General features: G+C 46.2%; 1 protein-coding gene across 6 annotated transcripts in view; it reads left to right on the forward strand.

The window, feature by feature from the left end:
* The window catches only part of LOC135055015 (catenin delta-1-like), a 259,589-nt gene that overhangs the window by 119,077 nt on the left and 125,171 nt on the right, over positions 1-15,341 (forward strand). For 3 of the 6 annotated variants that reach the window (XM_063958563.1, XM_063958564.1, XM_063958562.1), the window contains exon 2: positions 4,788-5,005. The exons of the other annotated variants lie outside the window; for them this stretch is intronic. In XM_063958563.1, coding sequence (XP_063814633.1) covers positions 4,811-5,005 — 195 coding nt within the window. In that variant the 5' untranslated portion in view covers positions 4,788-4,810. The remainder of the gene's footprint in view (positions 1-4,787; positions 5,006-15,341) is intronic. 6 annotated transcript variants of the gene reach the window in all.

Below are 15,341 nucleotides of genomic sequence, written 5' to 3' on the forward strand. Positions count from 1 at the left end.
ATCAGTGCATTCGCGTTCTGGGAAAGATGGTAGCCTCCTACGAGGCTCTACAGTATGGAAGATTTCATGCAAGGTTCTTCCAGCTGGATCTCCTAGAGAAGTGGTCAGGATCACATCTTCAAATGCACCAGCGGGTACGCCTGTCGCCGAAAACCAGAATTTCACTCGTCAGGTGGCTGCAATCTTCTCACCTACTAGAGGGACGCAGGTTTGGGATTCAGAATTGGATCCTTCTAACCACGGATGCAAGTCTCAGAGGTTGGGGAGCAGTCACCCAGAGGTAAACTTCCAAGGAAAGTGGTCTGGAAACCATCCTTCCAATAAACATTCTGGAACTATGGCACATATACAACGATCTTTTACAAGCGGCACATCTTCTGCAAGATCAGTCCATTCAGGTTCAGTTGGACAATGTAACGGCAGTCTCCTACAGGGCGGAACAATGAGCAGAGCTACCATGTCAGAGCTAACAAGAATCCTCCTCTGGACAGAAAAGTACGCGGTGGTGCTGTTCGCGAATCTCCATTCCAGGAGTGGACAACTGGGAAGCTGACTTCCTCAGCAGACACTATCTCCATCCAGGAGAATGGGGCCTCCACCCGGAGGTATCCGCAGCAGTAACAAGCCTGCACCTCAGATAGACATGATGGCCTCTCGCCTCAACAAGAAGCTTCAGAGGTACTGTTCCTGGTCAAGAGACCCATAAGCAGTGCCCTGGTAACTCTGTGGGTGTTCCAGTCATTGTATGTGTTCCCTCCACTTCAACTCATCCGAAGGATTCTCTTACAAAAAGATTAAGAGTTCAGTCGATCCTCATTGCTCCGAACTGGCCAAGAAGGGCTTGGTACACGGATCTTCTCGAATTACTGCTGGAGGATCCGAGGCCTCTTCCTCTTTGCGAGGACCTTCTACAACAAGGGCAGTTCGCATATCAAGACTTACCACTGCTATGTTTGACGGCATGGAGGTTGAACGCCAGATCTTAGCACGGAAGGGCATTCTGAACAAAGTCATTCCTTCTCTGATACAAGTTAGGAAGGGCGTAACGTCTAAACATTACCATCGGATTTGGAAAAAGTATGTGTCTTGGTGTGAATCCAAGAAGTTTCCTGCAATGGAGTTTCAACTAGGACGTTTTCTCCTCCTTCTGCAACCTAGTGTGGATGTGGGCCTACGCTTAGGCTCCATAAAGGTCCAGATTTCGGCCTTGTCCATTTTCGTCCAAAAACAATTGGCTGCTCTCTGAGGTTCAGACGTTCTTGAAAGGGGTTCTGAACATCCAACCACCTTTTGTGCCTCCTACAGCACCTTGGGATCTTAATGTGGTGCTGCAGTTCCTGCAATCGGATTGGTTTGAACCTTTTACAGGAGGTGGACGTAAAGTTTCTTACTTGGAAGGCGGTCACACTGTTGGCATTGGCTTCTGCAAGACGTGTCAGAATTGGGGGCATTGTCGCACAAGAGCCCCTACTTGATTTTCCATGAGGATAGAGCTGAGCTCAGAACACGTCAACAATTTCTTCCAAAGGTTGTGTCGGCTTTTCATACCAACCTATTATGGTGCCAGTGGCTACTGACACCTCGACTACTTCAAAGCCCTTGGATGTTGTGAGGGCTTTAAAAATTTATGTGAAGAGAACTGCTCGTCACAAAGTCGGACGCACTATTTGTCCTTTATGATCCCAACAAAATTGGGTGTCCTGCTTCTAAGCAGACGATTACTCGCTGGATCAGGCTTACTATCCAGCATGCTTTATTCTATGGCAGGTTTGCCGGTTCCAAGTTCTGTACAGGCTCGCTCTACTCGTAAAGTGAGTTCTTCCTGGGTGGCTGCCCGGGGTGTCTCGGCCCTTCAGCTTTGCTGAGCAGCTACTTGGTCAGGGTTGCACACGTTTGCTAAGTTCTACAAGTTCAATTCTTTGGCCACTGAGGACCTATAGTTTGGTCTATCAGTTCTGCAGGACCTTCAGCACTCTCCATCCCGTACTGGGAGCTTTGGTACATCCCCATGGTACTAAATGGAACCCCAGCGTCCTCAGGGACGTAAGAGAAAACAGGATTTTATATACCTACTGGTAAATCCTTTTCTCGTAGTCCGTAGAAAATGCTGGGCGCCCGCCCAGTGCTTCGTATTCCTGCTTGTTACTTGGTTAAGTATTATTGGTTCAGTCGTTGCTGAATTGTTTCAAGTTGGTTAGCTTGGTTTTCTTTTTTAATATGTGTGAGCTGGTGTGAATCTCACCACTGTCTGTGTATTTCCTTCTCTCGAAGTATGTCCGTCTCCTCGGGCACAGTTTCTAGACTGAGTCTGGTAGTAGGGGCATAGAGGGAGGTGGTAGCCCACACTGTTAAACTCTTAAAGTGCCAGTGGCTCCTAGTGGACCTGTCTATACCCCACGGTACTAAATGGACTCCAGTATTCTCTGTGGACTGCGAGAAAAGGATTTACCGGTAGGTAATTTAAAATCCTGTTTTTAATGCTAGTAATTAAAATAAGTTATGTTTGGGCCAAAATATTAGGAAAAGATAGCCCTTTATCACAAGAGCTCATGTCCGTCAATTCTGACATTCTCAGGCTTGTATAATATAGACGCTATATCCAGTGTACACAGACGGAATTGGTTATGATGAAAACTCCTTCTACTTTATGGAGGGAATTTTAGTTATTTGCTTCGGCATATGTCAAGGCCGGGCGGAGCAATTATCTTGTTGCTCTGTTTGGGTGTGAAAAACTGCCAGTGCCTGCATTTCTTGCAGCCCCCATGCTGGTGAGCAGAAATGTGCAAAAGGTGACCCATTTGGGTGCCGAAATGGCACTTTTTGTATCACGCCCAGCACTTTAGTCGAGTTTAGTCATTTTAAACCGCTAAACCAGTAATTGCAGGGCACAGTCAGCATGATAAAGCAATGGGCACCGAAACAGTTGCATATTGCTCTGTCTAAAGAGACTGGCGATATGCAATTATGGTTACTCATTAAACAATTGAATCTTTCCTTATTAGCTCAAAAGAGCCTTAGATGATGCAATGTTCTGTTAACAAAAATGTATCACAAATGGTCAAGAAAGGCGAATGAGATCGTACATATATAATTTTTTTCAAGCAGTGTCTTTTGGGTGAGTTTGCAGTAGCTATCGCGTGTTATTATTGCCCTCCTAACTGCCTGATTTATTAAGTCATTTATGGAATTAAAAAATATTTTTTGCTGCAGCAGTATCACACCCATATAAAGTAACGGGAGCCGTTCGATTGTTTCTGCCGTGCCAGCACCCTAATTTATTGCAGCTGTCCAAAGCTGCTGCAGCAATGTGTTCGGCGTCCATCTCTGAATAAAGTACACACTTTTTTTTTTTTTTTTTTTTTTAAATCAATAATGTGTACAGCATACCATACCTTGGGAGCGATTCTACGCGATTTGGACAGACAGGTTCTTGGTGTAACGTCATGGCCAGATTAAGAATGGGGCGGATGGCGCTACAACTCCAGAGTCCAGACCCCAGATAAAAATAGGCCCATCATGGTAACAGCATGATGATGATTAACTGTCCATCTGGCCACATGGTTGCCATTAATCATAACAATTTAAAACTGTATTTCTAATTTCTTGACAAAGAGATGCAGTTTTTCTATAATTACACATTTTGGGAGACATTGGAGTTTATAGTGTAAGCAGTGTACATGCCCATATGTCACTAATCACACCCACACATCACTGGACACTCCTCCACTTCTCACTATCAGGCCCGTGTGGCCCTTAATCCGGCCCTGTGTGGTGTACACACAAAACATATGGGCAATGACTTATATTTGTCCCGTCTGCCTTAAAATTGATGCAGTAGAAGGATATAAGGGACATGTTCCATTCGGAGCAATGTTCAGCTGTTCACAGCATACTTCGCTCATTTTACTAAACACTATTGGAGTGAGACGGAAAATGTTTGCATGGTTACTAGCGTTCCATGGCATTACGACAGCACAATGCTAGCATTGCTCTGAATTGAATTATTTTATTGTAATTCGCGCATACAGTATATCCTTTCCTAAATTGGTCTGGTAGGTGTATCCTCTTTCCCCAGGATTTGATTGTACAGAGTGTACACGATTGTACAGCGTGTTTGCCTGAGACGACAATTTTTTGGGGAAAATATTAAATTAGTTATTTATTTTGGGTGTAAAATGTCACTTGGAATTGGTGTACAGTATCCTCACTTAGAGTGTCGTCTGTAAACCTGTTTAATAGCTGTAAGGATTATATCTTGTCATACCATGCGTCACCTCTTGTCAAGCACCTGTGTAAACGATCCCTTTATGGTGATTGGCATCCAGTTGCCTTCATCTTTTATATTTTAATTCCGTCATTTTTGAGTAGTTTTTGCTTGTACCAATTTGTAAAGTTTATGAATACAATTAACATAGATGTCTTTAAAATTGATGCATGCTCTCTCTAAAGCTCTGGTCCCTCCCTGGTACTGAATGGTGTATTACCTTTGTTTTAATTGAGTTTTCTCAATAACTCTGAATGCATATGAACAATTTAATGGCAGATTCTGTCTAATTTGTCTCCTTGCCTTTCATTCCTGGTCTGCAGTTACTATGGGAGATGCATGTATTTTCTGTGATTTTTCTGGCCACTTAAAGATTGGTGGTCATACAAGCAGCCAGGAGTGGAGGTCATCTCGGGTTTGTGGGACTGTCTCTTACTGGTTTTAATTTGGTGTCTGTCTCTCCCTCCTTTTTTTTTTTTTTTTTCTTCTCCCTCTTTTTCTCTCTCCTCTTTCTCTCCTTTAGCTAAGGGTCTCTTTGTAACCTTTATGGATGAGCCTGAGTCTGACAGCCCGGCCAGTATCTTGGCCTCGGTGAGAGCGCAGGAGGCACAGTTTGAGCTACTGTCTCGTGCTCTGGAAGAAGAGAGGAGACACGTCACTGCTCAGCTGGACCGGGTGTGGGTGACCCCCCAGGAGGCCACTCCCCCCCTCACCAATGGCACCCTCACCCGTCGCCAGCAGGTAACATTCGGCATGTCTGGAGCAAATCCCTGGTTCATCTGGAGGTTAAACTAACATTGTAAATGTTAATGCTTGAGAAGTAAATTACATTTATTTCAGAATACAGATTTTAATTTAACCTTCCTGTTTCTCCTTTTGTTACTCTACCACTCGGACATTCTTTTCTGTGACACATTTAGCGTTTTCACGGTCTTCTCAGATTTGTTGAAAACAGTGAGAATTAAAATGTGTTCACCATTGGTCCCCGGTGCAGTAGGGCAACAATAGGTGGTGTGATCTAAAGAGTCTCCCTTAATAGCATGCTGTATTGCTGACCTGTGCTGTAACCCAGTCCACCGTTAAGACATTAGCGCTCCGCAGACAGATTCTGCTGTTAATTGCTATTACAAGGGCTTTGTAAACAAAATCCTAGCGTGCCTCACATAACCTATTACACAACACTTTTCTCTAACGTCCTAGTGGATGCTGGGAACTCCGTAAGGACCATGGGGAATAGCGGGCTCCGAAGGAGGCTGGGCACTCTAGAAAGATCTTAGACTACCTGGTGTGCACTGGCTCCTCCCACTATGACCCTCCTCCAAGCCTCAGTTAGATTTCGTGCCCGGCCGAGGTTGGATGCACACTAGGGGCTCTCCTGAGCTCTTAGAAAGTTATAGTCTTAGAATTTGTTATTTTCAGTGAGACCTGCTGGCAACAGGCTCACTGCAGCGAGGGACTAAGGGGAGAAGAAGCGAACTCGCCTGCTTGCAGCCGGATTGGGCTTCTTAGGCTACTGGACACCATTAGCTCCAGAGGGATCGACCGCAGGCCCAGCCTTGATGTTCGGTCCCGGAGCCGCGCCGCCGTCCCCCTTACAGAGCCAGAAGCAAGAAGATGGTCCGGAAAATCGGCGGCATGAAGACTCTGTCTTCACCAAGGTAGCGCACAGCACTGCAGCTGTGCGCCATTGCTCCTCTCACACACTTCACACTCCGGTCACTGAGGGTGCAGGGCGCTTGGGGGGGCGCCCTGAGGCAGCAATAAAAACACCTTGGCTGGCTAAAATACCTCAATATATGGCCCCAGGGGCTATATATGAGGTAAATACCCCTGCCAGAATTCCATAAAAAACGGGAGAATAGGCCGCGAAAAAGGGGCGGAGCCTATCTCCTCAGCACACTGGCGCCATTTTTCCCTCACAGCTCGGCTGGAGGGAAGCTCCCTGGCTCTTCCCTGCACAGTAAGAGGGAAAAGAGAGGGGGGGCATTAAAATTGGCACTGTATACAGTATATTATATAAAAGCTATTAGGGACATAACTCAGTTAGTCCCTGTATATATATAGCGCTCTGGTGTGTGCTGGCATACTCTTACTCTGTCCCCCCAAAGGGCTTTTGTGGGTCCTGTCCTCGTTTAGAGCATTCCCTGTGTGTCTGCGGTGTGTCGGTACGGCTGTGTCGACATGTTGAATGAGGAGGCTTATATGGTGACAGAACAGAGGCCGATATATGTGATGTCGCCCCCTGTGGGGCCGACACCAGAGTGAATGGATAGGTGAAAGGTATTAACCGACAGTGTCAACTCCTTACATAAAAGGGTGGATGACGTAACAGCTGTGGGACAGCCGGCTTCGCAGCCCGCGCCTGCCCAGGCGTCTCAAAGGCCATCAGGGGCTCAAAAACGCCCGCTCTCTCAGATGGCAGACACAGATGTCGACACGGAGTCTGACTCCAGTGTCGACAAGGTGGAGACATATACACAATCCACTAGGAACATCCGTGACGTGATCCCGGCAATAAAAAATGTGTTATACATTTCTGACTTTAACCCAAGCACCTCTAAAAATGGGTTTTAGGTTTGGGGAGAAAAAACAGGCAGTGTTTTGTTCCCCCATCAGATGAATAAATGAAGTGTGTGAAAGCGTGGGTTCCCCCGTTAAGAAACTGGTAATTTATAAAAAGTTACTGATGGCGTACCCTTTCCCGCCAGGTGGATAAGTTACGCTGGGAGATATCTCCTAGGGTGGATAAGGCGCTCACACGTTTGTCAAAAAAGGTGGCACTGCCGTCTTAGGATACGGCCACTTTAATAGGTACCTGTTGATAAAAAACAGGAGGCTATCCTGAAGTCTGTATTTACACACTCAGGTACTAGACTGAGACCTGCAGATAGTGCTGCTGCAGCGTGGTCGGTGACCCTGTCAAACAGGGATACTAGTTGGCAAACATAAAAACATATTAAAGACGTCGTCTTATATATGGGGGATGCACAGAGGGATATTTTGCCGGCTGGCATCCAAAATAAATGTAATGTCCATTCTGTCAGGAGGGTATTAGAGACCTGTCACTGGACAGGTGATGCTGACTTAAAAAGCGCATAGAGAGCCTTATAAGGGTGAGGAATTATTTGGGGATGGTCTCTGGGACCTCGTATCCACAGCAACTGCTGGGAAGAAATAATTTTACCTCAGGTTTCCTCACAGACAAAGGTACAGTCCTTTCGGCTTCAGAAACAAATGGCGCTTCCTTTCTGTACAGAGACAAGGGTAGAGGGAAAAAAGCTGCACCAGTCAGCCTGTTCCCAGAATCAAGATTCTTCCCCCGCCTCCTGTGAGGCCACACCATGACGCGGGTGCTCCACAGGTGTAGCCAGGTACGGTGGGGGGCCGTCTCAAAAATTTCAGCAATTAGTGGGCTCGCTCACAGGTGGATCCCTGTTTCTTTCAAGTAGTATTTCAGGGGTACAAGCTGGAATTCGAGATGTCTCCCCCCAGCCGTTTCCTAAAATATGCCTTGCTGACAACTCCCTCAGGCAGGGAGGCTGTGCGAGAGGCAATTAATAAGCGGTATTCCCAGCAGGTAATACTCAAGGTGCCCCTACTTCAACAAGGACGGGGTTACTATTCCACACGGGTTGGGGTACCGAAACCGCATGGTTCGGTGTGACCCATTTTATATTTAAAATCCTTGAACACAAAAATTCAAGTTCAAGATGGAATCGCTCAGGGCGGTTATTCCAAGCCTGGACGAGGGGGATTACATGGTATCCTGGGACATCAAGCATGCTTACCTGCATGTCCCCATTTACCATCCTCGCCAGGAGTACCTCAGATTTGTGGTACAGGATTACCATTACCAAGTCCAGACACTGCCGTTTGGACTGTACATGGCACCGAGGGTGTTTTATCAAGGTAATGGCCGAAATGTTGATACTCCTTCAAAAAAAGGGAGTTGTAGTTATCCCGTACTTGGACAATCTCGTTATAAGGGCGAAGTCCAAGGAGCAGTTGGTAGTCGGGGTAGCACTATTTTGGAAAGTGCTACAACAGCATGGTTGGATTCTAAACAGTCCAAAGTCACAGCTGGTTCCTATGACACGTCTACTGTTCCTGGGGATGGTTCTGGACATAAACCAGAAATAGTGTTTCTCCCGGAGGAGAAAGCCAAGGAGTTGTCATCTCTAGTCAGAGACCTCCTGAAGCCAAAATAGGTAGTGGTGCATCATTGCACGCGAGTCCTGGGAAAAATGGTAGCTTCCTACGAAGCAATCCCATTAGGCAGGTTCCATACAAGAACTTTTCAGAGGGACCTGTTGGACAAGTGGTCCGGATCGCATCTTCCGATGCATAGGCTGATAACCCTGTCTCCAAGGACCAGGGTATCTCTACTGTGGTGGCTGCAGAGTGCCCATCTTCAAGAGGGCCGCAGGTTCGGCATACAGGACTAGGTCCTAGTGACCATGGATTCCAGCCTTTGAGGCTGGGAGGCAGTCACACAGGGAAGAAATTTCCAGGGACTTTGGTCAAGTCAGGTTATTTCCCTACACATAAATATTCTGGACCTGAGGGCCATTTACAATGCCCTGAGGCCGGCAAGGCCTCTGCTTCAAAACCAGCCGGTACTGATCCAATCAGACAACATCACGGCAGTCGCCCATGTAAACCAACAGGGCGGCACAAGAAGCAGGATGGCGATGGCAGAAGCCACAAGGATTCTCCGATAGGCGGAAAATCATGTGTTAGCACTGTCAGCAGTGTTCATTCCCGGAGTGGACAACTGGGAAGCAGATCTTCTCAACAGACACGACCTCCACCCGGGAGAATGGGGACTTCCTCCAGAAGTCTTCCAATAGGATTGTACACCATTGGGAAAGGCCACAGGTGGACATGATGGCGTCCCGCCTCAACAAAAAGCTATAAAAGATATTGCACCGGGTCAAGGGACCCTCAGGCGATAGCTATGGACGCTCTGGTAACACCGTGGGTGTACCAGTCGGTTTATGTGTTCTCCCCTCTGCCTCTCATACCAAAGGTACTGAGAATAATAAGAAGGCGAGGAGTAAGAACGATACTCGTGGATGGCCAAGAAGAGCTTGGTACCCAGAACTTCAAGAATTTATATCAGAGGACCCATGGCCTCTGCCACTCAGACAGGACCTGCGGCAGCAGGGGCCCTGTCTGTTCCAAGACTTACCGCAGCTACGTTTGTCGGCATGGCGGTTGAACGCCGGATCCTGAAGGAAAAGGGCATTCCGGAGGAAGTCATTCCTACGCTTACTAAAGCCAGGAAAGAGGTTACAGCAACTCATTATCACCGCATATGGCGAAAATATGTTGCATGGTGTGAGGCCGAAAGGGCCCCAACAGAGGAATTTCAACTAGGTCGATTTCTGCATTTCCTGCAAGCAGGAGTGACTATGGGCCTTAAATTGGGTTCCATTAAGGTACAGATCTCGGCTCTGTCGATTTTCTTTCAAAAAGAACTAGCTTCAGTACCTGAAGTTCAGACATTTATAAAAGGAGTGCTGCAGAGTCAGCCCCCGTTTGTGCCTCCTGTGGCACCTTGGGATCTCAACGTGGTGTTGAGTTTCTTAAAATCACATTGGTTTGAACCACTAAAAACCGTGGATTTGAAATATCTCACGTGGAAGGTGGTTATGTTATTGGCCTTGGCTTCTGCCAGGCGAGTATCAAAGTTGGCGGCTTTGTCTTGTAAAAGCCCTTATTTGATTTTCCATATGGATAGGGCAGAATTGAGGACTCGTCCCCAGTTTCTCCCAAAGGTGGTGTCAGCGTTTCACCTGAACCAGCCTATTGTGGTGCCTAGGCTACTAGGGACTTGGAGGACTCCAAGTTGCTAGACGTTGTCAGGGCACTGAAAATATATGTTTCCAGAACAACTAGAGTCAGAAAATCTGACTCGCTGTTTATCCTATATGCACCTAACAAGCTGGGTGCTCCTGCTTCTAAGCAGACTATTGCTCGTTGGATTTGTAGTACAATTCAGCTTGCACATACTGTGGCAGGCCTGCCACAGCCAAAATCTGTCAATGCCCATTCCACAAGGAAGGTGGGCTCATCTTGGGCGGCTGCCCGAGAGGTCTCGGCTTTACAACTTTGCCGAGCAGCTACTTGGTCAGGGGCAAACACGTTTGCAAAAATTCTACAAATTTGATACCCTGGCTGAGGAGGACCTGGAGTTCTCTCATTCAGTGCTGCAGAGTCATCCGCACTCTCCCGCCCGTTTGGGAGCTTTGGTATAATCCCCATGGTCCTTACGGAGTTCCCAGCATCCACTAGGACGTTAGAGAAAATAAGAATTTACTCACCGGTAATTCTATTTCTCGTAGTCCGTAGTGGATGCTGGGCGCCCATCCCAAGTGCGGTTTATCTGCAATACTTGTACATAGTTATGGTTAACTAAATCGGGTTATTGTTGAGCCATCTGTTGAGAGGCTCTATTGTTTCATACTGTTAACTGTGTTTCATATCACGAGTTGTACGGTGTGATTGGTGTGGCTGGTATGAGTCTTACCCGGGATTCAAAATCCTTCCTTATTGTGTACGCTCGTCCGGGCACAGTACCTAACTGAGGCTTGGAGGAGGGTCATAGTGGGAGGAGCCAGTGCACACCAGGTAGTCTAAGATCTTTCTAGAGTGCCCAGCCTCCTTCGGAGCCCGCTATTCCCCATGGTCCTTACGGAGTTCCCAGCATCCACTACGGACTACGAGAAATAGAATTACCGGTGAGTAAATTCTTATTTTAGCTTTACATCAAATTAGTATTGTCCAACAAAAATAATTCCCCCTGCTTTAATCTAGTGGCCTTAGATAAAAACATAAAGGCAGATGAATTTGCACATTTAATTAAGATTACAGTAAAGCAAAACCGAAAGTCAAAATGTCGTACAGGTTGAGTATCCCTTATCCAAAATGCTTGGGACCAGAGGTATTTTGGATATGGGATTTTTCCGTATTTTGGAATAATTGCATACCATAATGAGATATCATGGTGATGGGACCTAAATCTAAGCACAGAATGCATTTATGTTTCATATACATCTTATACACACAGCCTGAAGGTCATTTTTGCCAATATTTTATGTAACTTTGTGCATTGAACAAAGTGTATCTACATTAACGCAATTCATATGTTTCATATACACCTTATACACACAGCCTGAAGGTCATTTAATACAATACTTTTAATAACTTTGTGTATTAAACAAAGTTTGTGTACATTGAGCCATCAAAAAACAAAGGTTTCACTATCTCACTCTCACTCAAAAAAAGTCCGTATTTCGGAATATTCCGTATTTCGGAATATTTGGATATGGGATACTCAACCTGTAGTACAATACCCTTTTATAGCTTCAGCGCCAGCTGAGAAACAGACATTATGGTCCTTCTGCAGCCATTTTATGTGGTAAAGTATTTTGTTTGTGTAACTTGGTGAACACTGTATTTAGTGTATTTGTGCAGTACATATAGTTAAATCATCTACATACCCATAATTCTTAACTTGTGGTCACCACGAGCAAACTGCAGTAAAACCAGTAAATAAAAGAAAATATTCGGCTGCCCCAGGGATCATTGATCCACATGGTCTAAGCATTGTTCCTTGTTCACTTTTTACTGTGCATTATGTAGTCCTACGCTCTGGAATTTCTGTTATGGCAGCCCTTTCACTTTAAACATACTGTGAACAATACCATATGTTCATATCTAATACATAATAATGGGGGATGTGGTTTGCCTGGAGATAATCTAGTTTTAATGCAGTTTGCCCACAGTGAGCACACCATAGGAATGTACTAGTAAGAGATTTTTGTGCTATAGGTGTTATTTTGCAGAAAATAGTAAAGTAGTCTGTGCAAAGCTATTGTCCGTCTGATCTGGGTTGCAGTACAGTTTTTAATTTACATTAACATAAGCACACCTTCTAATGGAACACTAAAAATAAAGAGCTACACGTGAAACAGCAATGCTTGGAGGTGCTCTAACTAACCTCCCTCTATGAATCAAATCTTTCTGTTGCAGGGTACACTGGTATTCGACAGGGAATAACATCGGGGTGTAGAGTTGGATCTTTATTCGAGGCACCAACAGACTAAAGCTTTGACTGTTCCCAGAATGCACTGCACCGCCTCCTTTATAGCCCCGCCTCCAGGCCCTGTAGCTCAGTTTGTAAGTTTGTGCCTGCAGTGCAGGCAACTAACAGGTGGGAAAGAGCTTTTTTTTTTTAAAGAAGAAAGAAGACTTCAAGGGCTGAGGCACAGGCATGTCAGTCTGACATTCTGTGCTGCAGCTCTTTCACCCCCCTCAGTGGCGCTGCATACTCCCGCGCCCTGGTTGCTGGGTACTTGCAGCGGAGTCTCTCCGGTTCCCATAAGGCACACATCACCGCTGCTGCTCTCCCGGATCGTGTGGCCGCACTTCAGTGAGGAGGTAAGGGGGTCCCCTAGTTGAGATCGCTGAAATCTCGATCCGGTCGCGGTCCCAGGAGAAAAGCCGCGCTGCTGGTGTGGACACTGTGGCCGTGCAGGGACCCCACTATATCCACCAGGGCAGGAAGCACAGGTCGGATTTACTAAAATCCGTTTAACATAGGCTCCATAGTACCCGGTGGTGAAGTCCAGCAGAGGGGATAAGGCGCTGACCTGTAGCCCCTCCCCCAGCTCCAGGCGCCATCTACAGCAAGTGTTTTTGCCCTGGAGCTGCTTCTCTCTCTCGCGCTCGCTCTCTCTCTCTTCCTGATCGGCATTTGGTCGTCATTTCACAGAGCTGCGCTGATCCTGGGACTGCTGGGCACTGTCTCCTCTATAAAGCCGCTTGTCTCCTCAGCGCTGTGCATTTACAGGACACTTAAGTATTCTACATGTTATTTAGACATTGTTAGTTAAGAACAAGTGCACTACTATATGAATATTTAGAACAAGTATTCTGTGATTTACATCCAGTGTTTACTGTGCATTGTTATATCTGTATACATACATAGCCATATGTAGTATTACTAGACCAGTGCAGTTTTATTGATTATATGTAATAATTTCTGCATTGTACCTGTGACTGTGTGTGCCTATAGCTGCTGTGTGGATTCTTTTCTATGTATCACACATATTGCTATCACTATATTCTGTACCATGGGGATCCAAGTGCGTCTGGGTCTCCTATACCATATAGTGTTCCACAAGATATACTATTTAGTATTTTTCACTGTGTGTTTGTCACTTGATACCGCTTAAATCCTCAGTTGTGCTGTGAATTTGCGTTCACATAACAGGGTTTTTTTTGTCAGGTATTGTGTTTGTCTGGCTATATTGTACTGTTACGCCCTACGGCTACATTCCCACTAAAGTATGCTACACAGGGCGGGAAATCCGCAGACGCTCCATCATGCAGTGCTGACGTCAACGGATTTATCTGAGGAAAATATTTCTGCTGGGGGTTCAGGTAGTGGGTTTTCTGGTTCCCCTAGTCAGCCCGCAGCACCTGTGGAAAATCAAGACCCACCTTGGGCTGGCTGCATTTTCTAATATGCCGACTACGCTTGTAACACGGCTTACGCCCCCTGTGGGACCCCCTGTGCCATTACAGCCACATATTGTCCCTGTAGTTAATCCATCATGGCGGATACTCTGTCTACCCAGTTACAGCAATTAAATCAGTCCTTGGTTTAAACAAAAACCTAACCCTCACCCTACTGGGACCAAAGCGGGCCATTTCTTCCTCGCAATCTACTAATATTTCGGATGATTCTTCCGATTCGGATGGGGAATATACTGATCCATCAGCTGCTGATACTGCTGCTTCTGATGAAGATTCTACAACACAGGTTGATGTCCCTGACCTAGTGGAGGCTATCAAGCTGATTCTTCAGATTGATGATTGCATTGACCCTTCTGACACGTCTAAGAAACCTGATAAGTTCAAACGTCGGTTAGTTTTACCACATTCTGACCATTTAATTGCCATACATCAAGATTCCTGGTCTTCTCCAGGAAATACATTTTCCCTGTCTAAAAAGATGCTAGCTCGTTATCCTCTGTCACCAACATCACCTCTTTGAAGGAACCGACGGACAAACGTGTGGAAGGTTTCTTGAAGTCTATTTACACCCATACAGGTGCTGTACATAGACCCGCTATGGCAGCCTCTTGGGCTGCAAAAGGCATTGAAGCACTTTTGAGGAAGAGCTACCTTTTAATTTTTCTGTCACTGCCAGACAATATCTGTCATATTACCACAGCCTCCCATTTTATTCAGGAGTCTGCTTCTGATGCAGGCATTATGGCGGCTAAGGCATCTACTACGTCTATCTTAGCTCGCCAAATTCTGTGGTTACGGTCCTGGTCGGTGGACCTGGACTCTAAGACAACCTTGGAGGTGCTCCCTTTTAAGGGAGACATCCAATTTGGGGAGGATCTGAACAAGATTGTGACTGACTTAGCGTTGGCCAAGACTGCGTTTCTCCCAAGTACTAATCCTTTGGCTCCGAAGGCTAAGAGTACTACTTTTCATTCCTTTCACCCTCCAGGTAAAGCAAAGGGTCAGACGTACCCGAGACAGTCTCGCACTTAATCCTGTAACACCAAACCTAAATGTTCTTGGGCCGGGTGGGAGGCCAGCTTCTGCAGTTCGCCCAAGTAATGTTAAAGACCACTTCGGATGCCTGGGTGCAGGAAGAAGTCTCTCACGGCTACGCAGTCTCCTTCAGGAGACGTCACCCTCGCCAGTTTTGCTCGCCGGTTATCCCTTCGAATCTGTTAAAAGCACAAACCCTACATTTGGTTGTACAATCCCTCCTTGATACTGGAGTGATTGTGCCGGTGCCCCTATCTCAGAGAGGCAGGGGATACTATTCGACGCTGTTTCTGGTTCCGAAGCCGGATGGATCCTCCTAGCCTATATTTAACCTCAAATCTTTGAATTAATTTGTCTGGGTATCCAAATTCCGTATGGAAACCCTGCGCTCTATTGTACTGGCTTTGGACCCCAAGGATTATATGGTATCCCTGGACATACAGGATGCTTACCTTACATATACCTATTGCCATGTCACGTCAGCAATATCTGCGGT

The sequence above is a fragment of the Pseudophryne corroboree genome, chromosome 3 (genome assembly GCF_028390025.1).
Source record: "Pseudophryne corroboree isolate aPseCor3 chromosome 3, aPseCor3.hap2, whole genome shotgun sequence".
NCBI lineage: Eukaryota > Metazoa > Chordata > Amphibia > Anura > Myobatrachidae > Pseudophryne > Pseudophryne corroboree.